The sequence below is a fragment of the Euphorbia lathyris genome, chromosome 3, assembly GCF_963576675.1.
Source record: "Euphorbia lathyris chromosome 3, ddEupLath1.1, whole genome shotgun sequence".
NCBI classification, from domain to species: domain Eukaryota; kingdom Viridiplantae; phylum Streptophyta; class Magnoliopsida; order Malpighiales; family Euphorbiaceae; genus Euphorbia; species Euphorbia lathyris.
Genome location: NC_088912.1, coordinates 84,934,318 through 84,954,368, shown reverse-complemented (window position 1 = coordinate 84,954,368; position 20,051 = coordinate 84,934,318). Strand labels below are relative to the sequence as shown.

At 33.8% G+C, this 20,051-nt stretch overlaps 2 protein-coding genes across 5 annotated transcripts; both read left to right on the top strand.

Annotated features, from left to right (window-relative positions):
* Positions 1-539: 539 nt before the first annotated feature.
* On the top strand, positions 540-5,834 carry LOC136224243 (developmentally-regulated G-protein 1). Its single transcript, XM_066012518.1, has 12 exons — positions 540-695; positions 858-953; positions 1,106-1,173; positions 1,693-1,769; positions 2,445-2,625; positions 2,759-2,815; positions 3,440-3,514; positions 3,818-3,937; positions 4,484-4,654; positions 4,934-5,047; positions 5,160-5,330; positions 5,549-5,834. The coding sequence occupies exons 2-12, from the start codon at positions 884-886 to the stop codon at positions 5,645-5,647; spliced, it is 1,203 nt and encodes a 400-aa protein (XP_065868590.1). The 5' UTR covers positions 540-695; positions 858-883; the 3' UTR covers positions 5,648-5,834.
* Positions 5,835-7,183: 1,349 nt separating this feature from the next.
* On the top strand, positions 7,184-11,920 carry LOC136222999 (probable GTP-binding protein OBGM, mitochondrial). 4 transcript variants are annotated; one of them, XM_066010744.1, is made up of 7 exons: positions 7,184-7,341; positions 8,567-8,777; positions 8,937-9,045; positions 9,251-9,333; positions 9,413-9,475; positions 10,009-11,287; positions 11,630-11,920. In XM_066010744.1, exons 2-6 carry the CDS (start codon positions 8,643-8,645, stop codon positions 11,251-11,253), a joined length of 1,635 nt encoding a protein of 544 aa, XP_065866816.1. In that variant the 5' UTR covers positions 7,184-7,341; positions 8,567-8,642; the 3' UTR covers positions 11,254-11,287; positions 11,630-11,920. The 4 variants fall into 4 exon arrangements, with proteins under 4 accessions (XP_065866816.1, XP_065866818.1, XP_065866815.1 ...); XM_066010746.1 differs by lacking the exon at positions 11,630-11,920 and having other exon boundaries at positions 10,009-10,717; positions 10,835-11,397; XM_066010745.1 differs by lacking the exon at positions 11,630-11,920 and adding an exon at positions 7,861-7,935 and having other exon boundaries at positions 7,186-7,341; positions 10,009-11,397.
* The last annotated feature ends 8,131 nt before the right edge of the window (positions 11,921-20,051 follow it).

Genomic DNA, 20,051 nt, shown 5'->3' with positions numbered 1-20,051 from the left:
AAATTCAATTTCTCTTTTAGTCTCCGAAATTCAATTCCAGCTTTCAATTTCAACTAAATATTCAGCTTTTAATGGTCGTTAAGGAAATAATAAAAAAAAAACTCACTTATAATTAACTAATGAACCGATTAACCGAATCATGCATACCCTTTTAATAGCAAATAGAGTTATGGAAATACATCTTTGTTGTCAGGCTTTGAAACACAAAAATGTCCTTGAAAATAACCAAAACCACCTAATTTTTTTTTTGGTAACAAACCAGGACAAACAAAACAGAAATTAAAAAAGTGATATTCCGTCGTGTGGACCGACCGTGCCGATCCGCATCTCTGGAGGCTACAGAAGACACCTCATACTCGTAACGATCTAAAGAACATAATCCTGCGAAATTCGCCATCCAATCAGCAGCTTTATTACGTTCTCTACGATTCAATTACAAGACATTTTAGGTAATTTAATTTCCTAAAGAAAAAGAAAACTGTATGGGCCGAATGAATAAATGGGGCCTCCAGCTCTAAGGGGGTTAAGTTGAATGCTCCAACCCCTACATTCTTTTCTGCGTGTTTCATCAAACACCTTCACTGTATGTATCGCATAGTCTCTCCCTCTCTTTTCCCATCTTACTAATCCGGGATTGCTCTCGACTCAGTTTGCTGAGTAATCCATTCAAAGCGTCACATTTCTTTCTCGTTTCTGTAAGTATCAATTCTGTTCTCTTTAATCTATATAAAGAATATTACCAGAAGTTCAAAGGCTGCTTCTGTGTTTATTGGTTTTATAATGTTGATGAATAAGCACTCGTGAGATCAAAATTTGGATATAAAACTGGAATTTTTGGTTCCATGTCTTTTCTATAGGTACTGGAAGCTGAAATCAGGCAAATATGGGGATAATCGAGAAAATTAAAGAAATCGAAGCCGAGATGGCTCGGACTCAGAAAAATAAAGCAACAGGTTCTTTATATTACATGTACTTAATCAATCGATAGTGATTAGTGCGCATCTGTTTGATGCAGTTTTCTGCTTACTCTCTGATATAGTTACTGTGCGGGACAAGTGAAAATTTCATTTAGTTGAGCTTATTTTGCTTGTATGGTGACTTGCAGAGTATCATCTTGGTCAGCTCAAAGCAAAGATTGCAAAGCTAAGGACCCAATTGTTGGAGCCTCCTAAAGTATGATCCCTTCTTATATGTCAGTATGCACTTGTTTGATGTTTGAAATAGCTTTTGATTGAGGTATTTCCTGCATTTCATATTTGGAAAAGTATAGTGGATATGTGGGGTTGCTAGCGTATGCTGGCTACTTTTTGTTGCTCATTTCTACCAATTCACTCTCATGGAAAGGATTCTAGTCATTAACTATTAGAGAAGTTCTGGTTTCTTGTGTGTGCATCCCTCCTCGGAACTCCAATCTCTTCTGAAAATGCTTGTCTAACAGCCTTACAAATTGTTTATATAAGAGTAATGAATGCCAATTGATGTTATTTTGTCACAGTTTATCAATATACGTTGTTTGGCAATTGAGGTGTAATTTCGGAAGCATGAGCTGAGCTGTATTGGTGTTAGTGGGTAGATAGTATGTCTCTGTATATTCTCTTACTGGAAAATGGAGTGCATTTGTGGATGGAAGTTCTGCAGTTGCGCATTTGTGCATTTGTTGAAGATTTGACTATTATTGCTTTTGTAAATTAGGGTTCCAGTGGAGGTGGAGATGGTTTTGAAGTTACAAAATTTGGACATGGTCGTGTTGCACTGATTGGATTTCCAAGGTCTGCCAACTTTATGATTTGTAAATACTGTCTTTATCTGTGACTAGTCTAATGTATTCTCACGCTCAAGCAAGCCAAGGAAATGGGTTAATAGAAAGGGATAAGGGTCAAATTTTCCTCTAAGGTTAGGGAATATCAATTTTACCCTTATTATACGAAATGAGTCAATGTTGCCAATATAGTGAAATTTTATATCAATTTTACCCTCTTTTCAAGTAAATCCAGACAAATATTACTGATGGAATCCCTTGAAAAAGGGTAAAATGGAGCTAGGATTTCTACTCTCGGAGAAACATTGGACTGTTTCTTATGATAAGGGTAAATGATATCTTCCACAATAATGTTAGGAGCAAAATTGACCATTATCCTTAACAGAAACTTAGTGAATTTTGAAATGAACTTTTACCTTTATACTGTGTAATCAAAACAGTGGTCTGCCTCCTTGTAGTATTTACTTTACACTGAAGGTTTCAAAGTCTCGCAGACTTGTTACAGGAAAACATTTCTCATACTGCTATTTTTAATGTAATAGTTGATTATCTATTGTGTTGTTTGTTGAGAAACATATTTGTGCAATGTCTTTCTATTCAATTCTAATTGTTAGTGATGATCCTCAATGTACAAGTGTCATTACAATGCCAGTAAGTGACTTTTTGATTCCTGTTTTGACGGCAGTGTGGGGAAGTCTACACTCTTAACAATGTTAACAGGAACTCATTCAGAAGCCGCATCATACGAATTCACAACACTCACCTGTATTCCTGGTATCATACACTACAATGATACTAAAATTCAGCTGCTCGATCTTCCTGGAATTATTGAAGGTGCTTCAGAAGGCAAGGGACGTGGGAGACAGGTACAACAAATGCATAACATATTAACATGTTTATTTCTCATCTCATTTTATGCCCAAAGACCATGATGTATCTTGAATTGAATATCTTCTTGCCTTATTGTCTGTGTGTCATGGAATATGTTTTCCCTTTCAGGTTATTGCTGTTGCCAAGTCTTCAGACATAGTGTTGATGGTTCTTGATGCCTCAAAAGTAAGAAACTATGTAGCCTATATGGTGTTTTTGTTTTTTGTTACTACTGCTGGTGACTAAATACAATGGCTTTATGCTTAGTTCACGCCTTGACCAATAAAATGTTTTTCATTGTTTTTTTATGTTTAATGTTACCCTTTGATGTGAACTTTAAAATAAGGCAGGTCTAAAAGGGAAGAGACTGTCTCATTGTCCTTGGATTTACTACAAAATTGTGAAGATTCTATTCCGGTCCACTGTAATTTTTTCTAGGATGGTCTTATGTGCATTATATATTTCTTGTCTTCTACCTTGTCAAATATGATTGGGACTACCTAAGAGTTAATGGTATTATTTGTTTGAATTCATCTTAGTTTCCCTTCGAAGTGGTTTAAGCTTAACATTATCAGCCTCTTTATCAGATGTTCTGGTCGAATTTCCTTTCTGTTTGAGTCATCATTCTTTCCCCTCTGTAATGAGATCGAAATTTTATCTCTTCAGTTCAAACTTGCCAGAGATGATTTTTCTTTTTACATCCTACTCAATACTATAAAGTATCAACCGTCCGTTTATTCCCTTATGCTGCATTCACTATTTTTTTTTTTTTGTGTGCTTACATCAATAGTTGTCTGCAAATTATTGTAGAGTGAGGGACATCGTCAAATATTGACAAAGGAACTGGAAGCTGTGGGCTTGCGCTTAAACAAGAGACCGCCTCAAGTAAGTTTGTCTATTGGGGTTATTAATTTGATTATTATAGACTACTCAAAGGGTCGTTGAGTAATCAAATATTTAACTAGAATATAAAATAATCATTGGTATAGAGGCTTGAGATATGCTTGTAACCTTTTATTCTTAATGGGCTCAAGTCAAACTTAAGAATATAGCTTACTTCCAATTAAATCTGATTTTCCATCATGGACATCAATTATAATGTGGCTGGATAAACATTTGCTAAATCATAAGGATGTATAGATTCGCATGTTGCTGTATTGAATTTTGGCTTTCAATTTCTCTTGGCAGATTTACTTCAAGAAGAAAAAAACTGGTGGCATCTCCTTCAACAGCACCTTACAATTAACTCACGTGGATGAGAAGCTTTGTTATCAGATTTTACATGAATACAAAATTCACAATGCAGAGGTAGTTTCCACTTTATACATTGTAAACTGGTGACAATACAACAGAATCATAGGACACACGATTTTATATTGCAGCTGATCAGGCAATGTAGATTCTAATTTTCACTAGTTGCAGACTTATAGTAGTGGCACAAATCAAACGCTGCTGGGGCCATGAGGAGTTTAGGACTTGCTATTCTAGTCACTATATATATAGTTTTTGTTTTGAAAAACACTATATATATAGTTATATATATGAGCTGAATTGTTACTTCCTCTTCTTCATGACATATTTTTCATTTTTTTAAGATACCAATGGCTAATTAGACTTTGATGCCTAACTAAATCTGTCTTACTGAATTACTGATGATAGTACTATGCTCTTTGCCTCTGCAAAACGAATGTTATTTTAGTGATTTAGAATAGCAGTGAGAACATTTTTTTTCCTGGTTATGCAATAGATTTCTCTGCTTCTTTATGCCTGTCATGCTGTGCACAGGTTATCATATGATAGGCTTTGCTTTGTGAAGTCTGTCATTCTTTTGATTTACTGATATATTGGATATAGGTTCTATTCCGTGAAGATGCTTCGGTGGATGATCTTATTGATGTGATTGAGGGTAATCGCAAATACATGAAGTGCATATATGTTTATAACAAGATAGATGTCATTGGTATTGACGACGTCGACAAGTTAGCTCGCCAACCGAATTCTGTTGTCATTAGCTGCAATCTTAAGGCAAGTTCTGCAAATTCGCATATTTAATTTCTGCACTTTCAGTTCTAATAGGTACACATCCCAGCAAGAAGAATTGAACCATTAATCTTAAGCAGCATCTTTTTGGCCACAAATTTAATGCTTGTTCCTACCAATTGCATAAACCCTTGTGCTTAATGCTGCAAAAATGTCAATGTGGCATCTATAGCTGCTTCAAAATGAATATGCTGCGCCATAGCTTTACCCTGTTGTATGAACCATTTATGCGTTGTCACGATTTGACATTTCCTTCTTAAACAGCTCAACTTCGACAGACTACTTGCAAAAATGTGGGAAGAAATGGGGCTAGTAAGAGTCTACACAAAACCACAAGGCCAGCAACCTGATTTTGGAGATCCTGTTGTTCTTTCAGCTGTACGTTGCATACCTAGCTCTTTGCTAATTCATCTGCTTTTGTTTGATTTTCTCTTCGTGTGTGGAATCCTAGTTCATTATAGTTTTAACCAACTCTTACCGTGCATAATAGGACAGAGGTGGCTGTTCGGTTGAAGACTTTTGTAATCACATACACAGGAGTTTAATAAAGGATGTGAAATACGTGCTAGTGTGGGGCACAAGCGCGCGACACTACCCTCAACATTGTGGGCTTAGTCAAGTGCTACAAGACGAGGATGTAGTCCAGATCGTCAAGAAAAAGGTATATTGAACTCCAGATTTACCAGAAATGCAATATGATGTTTCATATGCAGTTTTATTGAAAAGTTGAACATTTTGAAAAAAATCAAATTTAAATGTTTCTACATTTTGAGAGATCCTTTTTTCTTTATTATGCATTATTCAGTTTCCTGTGAGCAAAAGTACATACATCAGAAGTTTGTTCATGATAGTTGATAATCTGGTTTTGCAAATTTCCAGGAGAAGGATGATGGAGGAGGAAGGGGTAGGTTCAAATCGCATTCGAATGCACCTGCCCGGATATCCGACAGAGAGAAGAAAGCTCCATTGAAGACATAACAGCATCAATTCAATTGGCATTATTATTAGCCTCTGATGCCTGTTTTCCATTCAGGGATTTCTTTACATGTAGGAGTAGATACATGTTTCCTACTTGTTGTAATTTTGAGTAATTCTGCAAAATGTCCTATTATTGGTTCTCTTTTTTGACTTAATACATAATTGCACATCTAAAATTGTCATGTTTTGTTGTTTGTCCCCTCCAACTTATAGTTGGACCTATCACATATATACTCTTGTTAATTTTGAACCTTCGATACCTTCATTTGTTGATTTGTCAGATTTCAAAACTTACATGACACTTCAAAATTAAACTTTTATCTACCCACGTTGGATGTCATTTAGGTCTAAAATTGATAAATTTAGGTGTACTAGGATTAGAAAATTGACAGTAAGAATATTTAAAATTTCGGTATTTTGTCTAATTAGATAAACATATCTTTAAACCTAATTACTTTTGTTTAGATATATTATGAGAAGGGTGAAAAAGTCCAAATAGAAACGGTATGACTTGTTTATAAGAATTTTTCTAAGCAAAGATCTATAAATTTTTATTTATTTAGAGAGCCCTGACTAGTGTAGAAAAAATTAATAAACGGATTGATTGGAAAACTTACGCATTTTATTACTCTATTTGTCATTCTTTATGTTGTTTGAGAGGATGTTAATGAAATTAATATAATGTAAAATTTTAAATTAACTTTGTTTCAAGTTTATTTTTTGTTAAGAGTAAATGAAACTCAACGAAGGTTACATTTTACTCCTATTAACCTCCAAAATGAGAGTAAATAGTTTATGTTCTCTCATCCTATTACCTCTCTAAGAAGGCGTTTGGTATTAGGAAGGCTCGGTTATCCCAAGTTTATTTAGGCCCTGCTTGGCAATTAGCTGTTAGCTGATTACATTAGCTGATTTGACTAGCTGATTTGATTAGCTGTTTGTGCAGATCTGTTTGGTAAAAATTAGCTGATTGATAATAACGGTTTGTGCAAAAAGACGAATAAAGGCATTAATTTTGGTGCAGGAGAAGATGGAGTCTATCTATTAGGGTTAAAGAAGTCCATTAATTTTAATATTGCAAAACGCTAATTGAAAAAGCTCATAAAAGGGAGCTTTTTCTAAATTAGCGTTTTCATCCCAAAACTCTCTCTCAAACCTCTCTCCACCAAACACTCCAATTAGCGGTTTCAGTGGTCAAACCTCTAAAGTTGGTCAAAACCGCTCTTTTTATCCCAAAACGCTCTTTCCCAAACAGGGTCTTAGAGATACAGTAGAGAGATAAATGTGGCATGATCTTTTTATCCTTCAAATCAATGTTATAAAACTCAAACTAATCAGCTGTTCGAATCAAACTGGTTTTCTGTATCTGCAAAAGGAAAAATCAGACAGACCCGGGTCGGATCAGAAACCGGTATAATATCTTGGGCTTTTTTATTATTGTTTTTAAAATAATTTTTTTAATGAAATTAAAAAATTACTTTTTAGAAAGTGGAATTTCTTTTCGGAAAACTAACAAGAAAAAAAAAAACTAAACTTACATTGAAAAAGAAAAAGAAAAAAAGAACAGAATCAAAACAAAAACAAACCCCTAAAACTACAACTTCATTCGAGAAAATTATACAGAAGGAAGTGCCGTCGCCCTCGACCTCGCACTTCTCCTTCCTCGAAATCGAAAGCTCTTCTTCGACTTGCAGGTTCGATTTTCTTTTTCATTTTCGTTTTTGCTTTCAATCCGTTTTGTTTGCTTATATTTTGCTTTCAATTCAATCAGCCCTCTGTTTTCTTTGCTTTCGATGAAAATGAAAAAAGCTAGAATTTTTTTGTACTTAGATAGAATAGTAAAAATACAAAAATACAGGGACCATGTTGTTGATTTTGTTTAGTGCAATTTATTCTTTGATTGGCAAGTGTTGTTGATTTTATTTAGTGCAATTTGTTCTTTGTTTGGCATGTTTTGTTTATTTCTGGCCTTATTCTTTGATTGGCAAGTATTGTTGATTTTGTTTAGTCTTTAATTGGCAATTTGGGTTATGGAATCTGTTTCTATAGTGAAAAACAATGTTATGAAACCTGCACCTGACGGACTGGTTGAATCTGTTTCTAAATTTATTTTTTTCATTTTTTTAGCAGTAGAAAGTAAATAAATCAGACCTTAACTAATAATTAGACCATAAACTGTCAAAAAGAAATAATGGAAGAAATTGAAAGTGCAGCCAATCTAAGGTTAACGCTGGTTTTGTCCATTCAAGTTGCTTGATTGAGAATTGTGAACTGCTCTCTCATAATAGGTATGCTCTTCTTCTCAACTGAATTAGGCTTACTGATTTTCTCTAATTTTGGCCTATATTGATCGAATGGAATATGAAATTGGGTTGAATTGTTGTTACCTGTTGCTTTCTCGGAACCTACCTTGTTTTAATTTATTAATATAGTATTTGTTTTGGCTATTTATTTTGAATGTCTTTGAGACTGCTTGGCTTTTAGCAATGCCATTGTAGATCACGATTGTTGTTTTAGGTGGACTCCTATGATCTTTATGGGTTTTGGATTAAGATCCTCACATCCTCTTCATCAAATTCTGGGTTAAAAATGTGCTACAATTCCTATCTGCATCATTTAACCCTAATTTTTTTGGCTGTTGCTTCTATATGAAATTGTTATGGCTTTGAAATTTTAGTTAATACCGTTCGGATTAAACTCTCTTAACCAAATTCATGGTAAATTTGACTTGTAATTTTGGGTGGTTAGTTCTGATCACAGTCTTATTACTTCTCTCTACATTGGTGCTTTTTTGTTCTATTTCAACTTTATTCCAATACATGCATTTGAATAAGGATTTGGTGTGTGATTTTCTAGAATGTTTATGTTACATGTGCAAAATCTGAGTCTTATCTTTATGTAATTTGCTACCCTGAGCAGAAAATATAATGGATAAACAGTGAGTTCGTGGATTTTGAGGACAATTCAAAGAACCCTGGGCAGCAAAGAGAGACTGATGTGGATGCGTTGTAGAAAATCTTATCACCACATATATTTCTTGCAGAAATCTGCCAAATCACCATGGATGTTTCTTTCTTCCTTCTCTTGTTCAGACATTCCTCACCCAAAATCAAAGTCTGCTCCTTTACAGGTCTGCCTTCTGTAATTTCTTCTTTATTACTTGCATTTCTTCTCCCAGGATGTAATTTCATGTACATATACAATCATTCTCCATTCTTACTACTTGTCCATCCTAGTAATAGGATATTAAGGGTTTTCATTTTTTTTATGTATATATATATATTTTTAGGAAACCAGAATGAAGGATAAGTTTGTGCTAAATGCCAAGGGAGGTGATGGTGGCAGTGGTTGTTCCAGCCTTCGCCGTAGTCGACATGATCGATACGGCAGAGCTGATGGTAGGTTTATTTAAGCTCTCTAATCATGGTTTATAAATGGTCTCATATTATTGTTTTATCAACCAAATTTTAAACAATATCCATGGTTACTTTCTTTGATTTCATATCTCTACTATCTTTTTTTCGCATAATTTATTTCTGTCACACTTCATAGCACTCTAATTTGTTGGTTACGTGTTGTTACTTCTTTGATTTCGTATTGCAGGAGGAAATGGCGGAAGGGGTGGTGATGTGATATTAGAGTGTTCCCCTGCAATCTGGGATTTCAGCAGTTTGAATCATCATATTGTACGTAGTCCTTTGTCTTCCATTTGCCTTTCTAACTATAGTTGCATTAAGAGAACTAAGTTCGGTTTGTATCGTGCAGAATGCAGCAAAAGGGGGAAATGGCGGTTCGAAGAATATTATAGGAACTCGTGGAAAAGATAAGGTTATTATTTATAGGCTTAATACATCATTTGCCCCCTGAACTTGTCCAAAAAGTTTGATTGGCTCCCTCAACTTGCATAAAATGTCCAGTTAGCCCCCTTAACTTGCGTAAAATGTAATCAATTAATTACTCAGTTGCAAAAAAGTAAGTTAAATGCGGAAGATGTATTGCAAGCGTTTTCAAGAAAAGTAAAACCAAGGTCTGAGTATGCGGTTCTAATATTAGAGAAGACAAGTTTTACAGTTGAGCAAGTAAGAACTTCCTTTTTAATCTATTATGTGAATTATGTAGTAACATTCTAAGGCGCGCGCAACCCATCTTCTGCACGCAGCTTACTTTTTTACAACCGAGTGATTAATTCATTTTAGGGGGCTAACTGAACCTTTTATGCAAGTTGAGGGGCTATTGAGACACTTTAAAAGTTCAGGGGCCAATCATGTATTAAGCCTTATTTATAAGTTGTAGCAGACATCAAGATATTATGCTGCTATCTGCTGTTAGGCAGTTTATTGAAAATTTCTTTTGTCTAGTAGGTTATCCGAGTACCTATCGGCACTGTAGTTCATCTTTTAAAGGGTGAGCTTCCATCCACAGTTCAAATTTGTTCAGCAACAGCCTTGGAACCCTGGGAACTTCCAGGCACGCTTCTTACCGACCAACTAGAACCTCATCAGCAGGCTGTCTTGAACAACACATGCATTCAAGAGGAGGCTGAGTCATTGGATAGTACTGTTGCCTCATTGAATCAAGATGAAGGAACTTCACAGGAATTACCGAGTACTCAAGCTTCTCAAGAGGAGTCCAGCATGCTCCTTTCCGACCAACTAGAACCTCATCAGCAGTCTGTCTCGAACAACAAATGCATTCAAGAGGAGGTTGAGTCATTTGATAGTACTGTTGCCTCATCGAATCAAGATCAAGGAACTTCACAGGAATTACCGAATACTCGAGCTACTCAAGAGGAGTCCACAGATATCTTGCAATATAGTGTTGCAGAATTGACAAAGCCCCGTCAACAAATAATTATTGCTAGGGGTGGGGAGGGTGGTTTGGGTAATTTGTCCTTTCCGACTGTTGCAAAGAGGGCTAAGCCTGGCAACAAAAAGGATAATACCTTTGATCCAGCATTATCTTTTGAGGACAATTCCTCTCCGAGCATTGGTTCACCTGGCTCTGAGGCCATAGTGGTATTGGAATTGAAGAGCATTGCAGATGTGGGTCTTGTCGGCATGCCAAATGCAGGTAAAAGTACACTTCTAGGGGCTTTATCAAGGGCAAAACCTAGGGTAGGCCATTATGCCTTCACAACTCTTAGACCAAATTTAGGGAAATTGAAGTTTGATGACTTCTCAATCACAGTGGCAGATATTCCGGGACTTATAAAGGGTGCTCATGAAAACCGTGGACTCGGACATGCTTTCCTGCGGCACATAGAACGGACTCGGGTCTTGGCTTACGTGGTAGACTTGGTTGCTGGATTAGATGGTAGGAAAGGAATTCCACCATGGGAGCAATTGAAAGATTTAGTGTTAGAGCTTGAGTACCATCAAGAGGGCCTCTCCGATAAACCCTCCTTAGTAGTGGCGAATAAGATCGACGAGGCGAATGCGGAACAAGTCTATGAAGAATTGAAAAGAAGAGTTACAGGTGTACCAATATATCCAGTGTGTGCTGTGTTGGAGGAAGGAGTATCAGAACTTAAATCTGGTCTCAGGATGCTTATGGATAGTGAAGGATTGCAGGGACTCAGTTTAGATGAAATTGATTGCTCCTCATAATTTTGGTAGAATTATTTATCTTGTTCATCATTAGGTAAGTTCTAGAAACTCAATGCCTAAGATAGCACTATTTATGCCTTCCATTGTAATATTTTAGTTACTGAATTGAGATGAGTTATTATTATTATTATTATTTTTTTGTGAGGTTGGTATATAATTACACAAATATGGTTTTTCACTAATTTCATGTATTTGAATTGTGTAAATCAGACAATTTATCTTATTTCACCTTATGCTGTTTATTTAGCCTAGACCTTTGTAGGCATAAAGCTATTCCTGATATGGTTGTTAGAAACACAGTAAGTATCAGATACATCAAATCTTTATCATTACAAAAATTATAATTGTTGATTAATTAACTTTTTTTGGATTACAGGTCCATCTTTTACCTAGAGAGATGTTTGGAATGGCAATGTCACTGTTTCCGATCTGAGGTTTTGTTAGCTATTTTTCGATTTAGTGACTGGTTTCCTTTGTTTGCATGTCCAGTCTATGGTTTTGTTTCATGGCAAGCAATCTATGGTTTGTCTATTTTTCTATGTTTTTTTCCTTCCAATGTGTCTAACTCCTCTAAACATTGTTTTGTTTTCATGTTTTATGGTGAGGTTTGATTCGGAAGAAATCAAATCCAAATATTGCAAAATTACATCAGTGCTCCTCTTATCAGGTCATTATATTAAACTATTCGTACAAGTTTTATAATTTTCCACTTGAAACATTATTACAAATCCTCTATTATCTATCTAAATGGAGATTTTTGAATCTGTTGTTTGTTTTGGATATGTTTTCCATTTCAGAGAAAATGAAAGCCAAACATTATGAAGTTACATATGTGGACCTCTATCAGGTAATTATATCTCAATACTAGTCTTTTATAATTTTTCACTTCAAACACTATTGTAAATCCTTACTTATCTATCCAAATGGAGATCTTTTTGTCCTAAATAAGAGAATTATTTTTGTTAAACAAGTGGTTTTAAATTTCTTAGTTTCTTTGGGCTTTAATGTGTAATTGCTCATTAACTGTTTTAAATTTGTTAGTCCCTCTGGGTTCTAATGCTTAAATTTCTCATGACTAGTATCCTTCTTTAATTGTTGTGTTGTGTTCGTTTTGTTGTCGATTTTGTACACCTGAACCAGATAGATGCATTTTACGGTGTATACTTAGAACTAAAATTTTAATTGATTTGTTATTAGGGTAGTGGAGATTTCAGTGAATTTATTTCATTGGTCCTGTTTTTTATTTTAGATTTGGTTGAAAATGATCTTTCATGGTCTTCAGACTGCGTTGGGTTTGTTGGAATCGAAAGAGGACGATGGAGCTGTTGAAGGAGCTATAACTCTTCATTAGGGACGGGTGAATGCTCATGGTGTTCTTCAAGGGAGCACAGAAATCCCTTGAAGAACTTGAGGTAGGGTTTTTTCACAAAAGATTTGATTTTCCTTTAGATATTTGAATTGTTTTGTTTGCCATTTCCAACACCTAGAAATGGCTTTATGGTAGTGCTGATATGAAGTAGATGAATGTTTGCCTTGATTTTCCCTACTATTTGTACTTTATTTTTGCATTTTTTATTGAATAAATTTGGCTTGCAGTCTACGGGATTGTATTACTTGTGAACATTATATTTTATTTTGTGAACATTATATTTTATTTGTCTGAAGTCCATTTTTTTAATTGGACAGTTGCCTCTTTTTTGTGATTTGTGTTACTCTTTTGGAACTTGCAACTTTCTCCTATTATTACAACATAGCTGGAGCTGGAGGGCTATGACATGTTTAAGGTAGGCCAGATAAATAATTAATATATATTTTTTTAATCTAATTTATATGTATTCTTATATACCATTAACCAATTTAGGGATTCAGATTCTGAGATTTCCTTGCCCAATCAGTTTTTAATTAGCTTGGTTTTTTTTTTTCCATTTCTGACGTGTAACTCAATTTGATACATTTTTATTGCTATTTTTTACTGTCATTTTTATATTTTTATCTTTTATCTTGGTATCATATTCTCAAATCGAATCACTACATGTGTGTATTAGCTTTTTTTTTTTTTGGCTCATCTACACATCTTACGTGGAGATTTAGGTCTGAGACTAATTATAACAAGATAGTCTAATATTATCTAGATATTGTCGGCTTTATTTTCAGATTTATTTCTTAAACCTTATGGTTTTAAAATGCGTTTATACGTATTAAAAACATATTATACTAATATAAAACCAACCACTTTCTCTTCATTTTGATGTGAGATTTAGTTCATTCTCGTCCCATCTCCATTCTTTATAGCCGCTTTTTGCTTGATCTTTACAGCTTGTTGCTAGCCCCTTAAGACGGTAGTTTACTGCAAGAAAATTCCTGAACTTTAAAATTCTGTCTGTAAGTCACTTTAGACGAACGCCGATGGATCTAAAACAATCATACACTGTAAATAATACTAATGGAATATTGCAGGAAAAATGTACTGACACAATATTGACGAAAATTTTCTGTCGACAAATGCTAATGTTGTCTTGACTAAGCTTTTCCATCACAATCCCATAACATTTTCATTGACGTTACTGTTAAAATCTCTTAACGTTTTCGTTGACATTTAAACTCGCAAAATCTTCTGACATTTAAACAGTGAAAATATTCGCATTCTCATTAACCTTTAAATCATAAAAAATTGTTTAACATTTACATTCAAGTTTATTCTATGAACTCCATAAAAAAAAAAAAAAAAGTTTATTCTATCAATGTATTGAAGGAAGCTATTATCAAAATATAGAAGGATAAGGTATCAAAATAGAGTTATGGTTTTTAGGGAAGTATCAATTTAGGCTCTATGTACAAAATAACATTAATATAGATTTAATGTTTACAAAAAGGTACATTATAAATAAACTACTCTTCCCAAAACCATATATCTATTTTAACACCTTATCCTATATATAAATAAAAAAAATCATTGAAATAGGAATCACTACTCTATCACCAGTCTCAAACAAATCGAATTTAAAATTAATAGTGGATCTAAATTGCAACATGAATCTATATAAAGGGCGGCCCGGTCGCATTACGCGTCCCCGCTGAGCGAGGGTCCGGGGAGGGGTCCCACCACAAGGGTGTATTGGGGGCAAGCCTTCCCTTGCCAATTTAATTGGCAAGAGGCCGCTCCTAAGACTCGAACCCGTGACCTCTGGTCACACGGCAACAACGTTTTACCGTTGCGCCAAGGCTCGCCCTCTGCAACATGAATCTATATACGCATACAAAATTCATAATCTAAAAGTTAATATTCATACTTTTAAAACATAAACTAATATGTAATAAGACTTTTTACATGTCAATTTGGGCAATAATTACATGTCAAACTGATATATAATATGCGACAACTTTAAGGACTTGTTTGGATGAAGGTTATTTAAAGTAAGGTAAGGTAAGGTAAAGTAAGTGAGGTTTATGAATAACTTGTTGTGTTTGGATAGAAGGTATGATAAGTGATGATTTAATAACATAATTGTGTTTGGTTTGAAGGTAAAGTAAGGTAAAGTTGTATACAAAATTACTTTTATATCCCTACTCTTGCTCTTAATTATGAATTCCATTTTTCTATAAACTAAATAAATTCTAATCAAAATTAATTAATATATACAATTTTCAAGATCTTCATCTATAATATTTTTTGGATAAATTCCAAAAAAAAACCCCTGTGGTTTCACCGATTTCCAAATAAACCCCTTGTGGTTTGTTTTTACCAAAAAAAAAGGAGCGTGTTTACGCCGTTACCCAAAAAACGAAAAATGGGTTAACAGTGTTAAAATTGCTGATCTGGCGAAGGGTAAAATTGGAAATTCCAAATTTTTTAATTTTTTTTTTTAATTTTCTTTTATTTTCTCTTTTTCTTTCCTTTCTTTCTTCTTCTTCTTCACCGTCTCATTCTTTCTCCCGCTCTTCCTCCTCCGATTTTGAGTTCACTATTTCTCTCTCTCCCCGCAAATCCTCCACCGCTCTTTATCGACCGATCGATGAGTTCTTCTACAAAGGTCAGTTGTTGCCTCTTCATCTCTCTCCTCGCATCTCTATGGTCTGTTCTCTCCTTCGCCAGCGATTTCGTCTTGCTCGGTGATTGCCATTCTTCTAGACCGAGTTCCGTTACTGAAGATGATGAGTTTCGGCGGAAAGCGTACATACGCCTGTAATTTTGGACAGATTTCCGCAGAAATCTGGAAAATTCCAGATTTCACAAAGTAACGGCACCGCACAATCCGTAAATATGTGTGATTCTCAACTCTTCACAAAGTAACACAATCCGTAAACATGAAAAAACGGCACCGCACAATAGCTAACGGCACCGTCTCCCATGTATTCAAATACTCCCCTTCTATCTCTGTGCAGCTACGGAAGATCAAAGCTTGACATGAATTTAACACTTTGAATACTCTTTCTCCGTCTGAAATACCGGAAGCATTCATGCTGAAAATCCACTCCGGCTTTGAAGTCATGCTTTCCCACGACGGCCGGAGTTTCTTCTGAGTTTCAGTTCCGACCACCAAAGAATCAGGATAGGCAAGGAAAAGAAAGGAAGAAGCAGAAAAAACAGAAAAAAGGAGAAATTGAACTTGATTCTGTTCTGCAATCTCAGGTATCCAGTGAGGAATCACGTCAGCTATAATCCAATTGGGCTTTTGTTCGGCGAGGAAGTTGTTCAAGGGGTGTTGGAGGAGATCATATGCGATGGAAATGGAAGCGGAAAGTGGCGGAAGTGGAGCTTGAGGCCTGAGACTATGGAGAAGGGAGAAGAACATCCATGGAAGAAGAAGGAGATAGAAGGGAAAGAGAGAGAAAAATAAAAAAAATAAAAAAATTGATTTTCTAATTTTACCCCTCTGCCACCTCATCAAATTAACGGTGTTAAGCCATTTTCCGTTTTTCGGATAACGGCGTATAATACGATTTTTTTTTTGGTAAAAACAAAATACAGGGGTTTTTTTGGAAATCGATGAAACCACATGGGTTTTTTTTAGAATTTACCCTATTTTTGTTATGATTCGTCTAAAAAAATTCAAATTGTTAAAATTTCAAACCACAAATAAAATGATTTTACTAGCACACTTTGAATAATGTTAAAGTTTTGTGCTGCAACATTTGAGTGATAATAAAACAAACCAATTAAAATTTTGTCCAATGTATATTAATATAATGGGTTTAAAATAGTAAAAGTGGCAAAAGAAAAAGGCTCAGCCATTTGATAAAAGAAGAGGGTATTATTGGAAAGTTTTTCATTTAATCCTCCTTACCCTCCAAATCGGGGTGCATCAAAAACAAGGAAAAATTTACTCACTTACCCCCATTTACCTTACTTTTCAATTACACTTCAAAACAAACAAGTTAACTTTCATACACTTACCATACATTACCTTGAATAACCTTCATCCAAACAAGCCCTAAGAGCAACTCTAGACTCTAGTGGGAATAATTTTGATGTTACTTTGTAAAAATAGTTGTATCCATCCACTAGAGGTGGTGTTACTAATTTTAGTTTGTTACTAAAATTGATAATAAGCTATTATCTCTCTTACATTTTTGCAATTAACTAGTTTAGTTCCTCAATAATCTGTTTTAGTCCCTTGAAAGTAGACATGTTCACGGGTCCAGGTATCCACCCGGACCATCCAAGCTCGTGTCCCCTGAGTAGGGCTTGGACCAAAAAATTGTTCTTAGATCCAGATGAAGCCCATCTATACTTTTGGCAGGCTTGGAATTTATAAATCCCGATCCGTCTATTAATATTAATTAATATTTATTTTTTATGAATAAAAATTATACATATATATTTAGGTGGGCTTATATGGATAGGGCTTGAGATTTGATTTTTGAGTCCGAAACCAATCCGGTTTGAGCTTGTCTAAATTAACAATGGGCTGGTTGGACCTGGATGAACATTGTTAGATAAACGCCTGCAGGACCTAACTCATGAACATGTCTACTCAAAAGTGTGCTTTAATGCCTAAAAATCTGTTTTAGTCCCTCAAATTTTTTTCATACTATTTTGATGAATGAATATTTTTTATAACTAATAGTAATATTGAATTAATTATTTTATTGAGAAAAAAATTATTAATTATACATTAATTAAAAGAATGTATAATCTATATATAATATAAAACAGTAACGATGGAGCTGAGGTGTCACTTCCTCTTTTTTTACTGATAAAAAATATAATATAAAATATAATATATTAACTTTAGTTATATTATTATATTTATTTATAAAAAAGATTATTTTATTCGTACTATATCTAAGACTTCTAAATAATTTAAACTAATCCCTAAAATCTCTCTAATTCTCTGCATATCTATATCTAAAAGTTCTACATAATTTAAATTAATCGCTAAAATCTCTCTAATTCTCTACATATCTATATATTATATAATATAAAACAGTAACGATGGAACTGAAGTGTCACTTCCTCTTTTTTTACTGATAAAAAATATAATATAAAATATAATCTATTAACTTTAGTTATATTATTATATTTATTTATAAAAAGATTACTATATCTAAGAGTTCTACATAATTTAAATTAATCCCTAAAATCTCTCTAATTCTCTGCATATCTATATCTAAAAGTTCTACAGAATTTAAATTAATCTCTAAAATCTCTCTAATTCTTTGCATATCTATATCTAAAAGTTCTACATAATTTCAATTAATCCTTAAAATCTCTCTAATTCTCTGCATATCTATATATAATATAAAATAGTAACGATGGAGCTGAGGTGTCACTTCCTCCTTTTTTTACTGATAAAAAACATAATATAATATATAATATATTAATTTTAATTATATTATTATATTTATCTATAAAAAGATTATTTAAAGAAAATGTGAAAATAAAATAATAATATTTAATTTATATAGCACCTTTATATCATTAATTGTAATTATTGGATTATATTTTTATTAATATTTATATGTTAAGAAGAATCCGATGCACGGTAAAAAAAACTAGTGTTTTATCATAAATGGATGCTATTAAAATTTGAAGTAACAACTTTTTCTGATGATAATATATTATTTAAGTGTTAGATAGAAATGAAAAATAACTTGTACTTATCAGTACGGATGCTCTTAACAGTATTAGAGGTGCTCGTGTCATTATTTATAATTAATTGCAACCATATCCCATTAATGCATCTTAATAGTTATTGTATCTGCACAAGTCACCACATTCATAGTGGATCACAACACAACACTTTACATAATTGACAGTGGAGTGGAGTAACCAGAATCCAAACTAAGTTGGACTTAAATATTTAATAATAAATTTTTATAATATTAAAAATATTATATTACGTAAAATTTAATAATTTTTAATATAATAATTTGGGGAACAATTTTAACCGTGCGGTTGACGGTAACAGGCTGGGTAAAAAAATTTTAGCCTCAAACGCGTTAAAACTGTAAAAATGTTATCATATTTTAGAAATTAGCATTGAATTAATAGAAAATTAAACATGTTTATTTTTTCTAATGGTAAAAATATAATAAAAAAATATTAAATATGTTTACATTTTTTTAATGGTAAAGACATTAAAAATGAATTCAAAAGTATTATCAAAATAAAAATAAAGAGTCCATTTAAATTAATTAATAATGGTAACATGTTTTTATACAACAACAACAACAAAGCCTTAGTCCCGAAATGATTTGGATCGGCTAATATGAGGTAACATGTTTTTATAATTATTAAAAAATAAAATTAAAATAAATAAAAACTTTTTCTATTGCATAGGACCTCTCAAACAGAAGTAAGCATTCTTAACTATTTCATCTATTTTCAAACATTCAAATAATATTGCATAGAGTTAATATAATTCTCTCTAAAATATTATCAGACACCATTATTAATTTTTTTTTCCCAATTCTCCGACGATCGACCGGGGCTCGAGCCCACCCCAACCCCCCTAGTTCCGCCCCTGATCATTGAATACAGTGGCGGAGTAAAAGGACTCTATGTTTAGAGGGGCTGATTTTGACATCAAAAGTGCAGATATATTTAATTTTTTATAATTTGAATATTAATTTTCTAAATTAAAACTCCTGAATAAGTATATTATTTTTTATAAACTGAATATAAAAATTTACATTTTGATTAAAGAAAAAATTAAAATTAATTAATAATAATAAAACAAATATATTTAAATTAGATAATAATATTGACATTTTTAATGGTTTAAGTGGAAAAATTGTGATTTAAGAGGAAAACCACAGTGAGATAAAATTATAATTGGATAAAAATACATTTTGAGAGGGATTTAAGGGAAAAATTTAATCAAAAAAATTAAAATGAATTAATAATGATTAAAAATGACACTCCATCCGTTTCATATTACATGTCTTTCTGGAGACTCTTTTTTATTTCAGGATAAAATTATAATTGGATAAAAATACATTTTGAGAGGGATTTAAGGGAAAAATTTAGACTACAGCATTTAACTTCTTTTCTCTTTTCTTAGTCCAATGGGAAAAAATTCTTTGAGGACGCGTTTTCATCATCTTCTCCGCTAGGGTTCTGCGATTAGGCCGCCGTCGCCGCTTTCTCTCTCCGCCGCCGCCGCCGCTGCCGCTGCGCTTCTTCTCTCTACCGCCGTTGCGCTTCTTCTCCCTGCCACCGGATCTTATTCTCGGTGCTTGGGATTTCGCGGATTGGGTTGTGCTCTGCCGCCGCTCTTTCCCTTTCGCCGCTGCTGCCGTCCGCCGCGCTTCGCTTCTTACTAGGTGCTTCGGATTTCGCAGATCTGGTCGCC

Coding starts and splice junctions, on each gene's coding strand:
- LOC136224243 (XM_066012518.1), top strand. CDS start 884: ATGGGGATAATCGAGAAAATTAAAGAAATCGAAGCCGAGATGGCTCGG. Junction 4,655..4,933: donor TCATTAGCTGCAATCTTAAG/GCAAGTTCTGCA, acceptor CTTCTTAAACAG/CTCAACTTCGACAGACTACT. Junction 5,331..5,548: donor TCCAGATCGTCAAGAAAAAG/GTATATTGAACT, acceptor GCAAATTTCCAG/GAGAAGGATGATGGAGGAGG.
- LOC136222999 (XM_066010744.1), top strand. CDS start 8,643: ATGTGGATGCGTTGTAGAAAATCTTATCACCACATATATTTCTTGCAG. Junction 8,778..8,936: donor CAAAGTCTGCTCCTTTACAG/GTCTGCCTTCTG, acceptor ATATATTTTTAG/GAAACCAGAATGAAGGATAA. Junction 9,476..10,008: donor GAACTCGTGGAAAAGATAAG/GTTATTATTTAT, acceptor TTTGTCTAGTAG/GTTATCCGAGTACCTATCGG.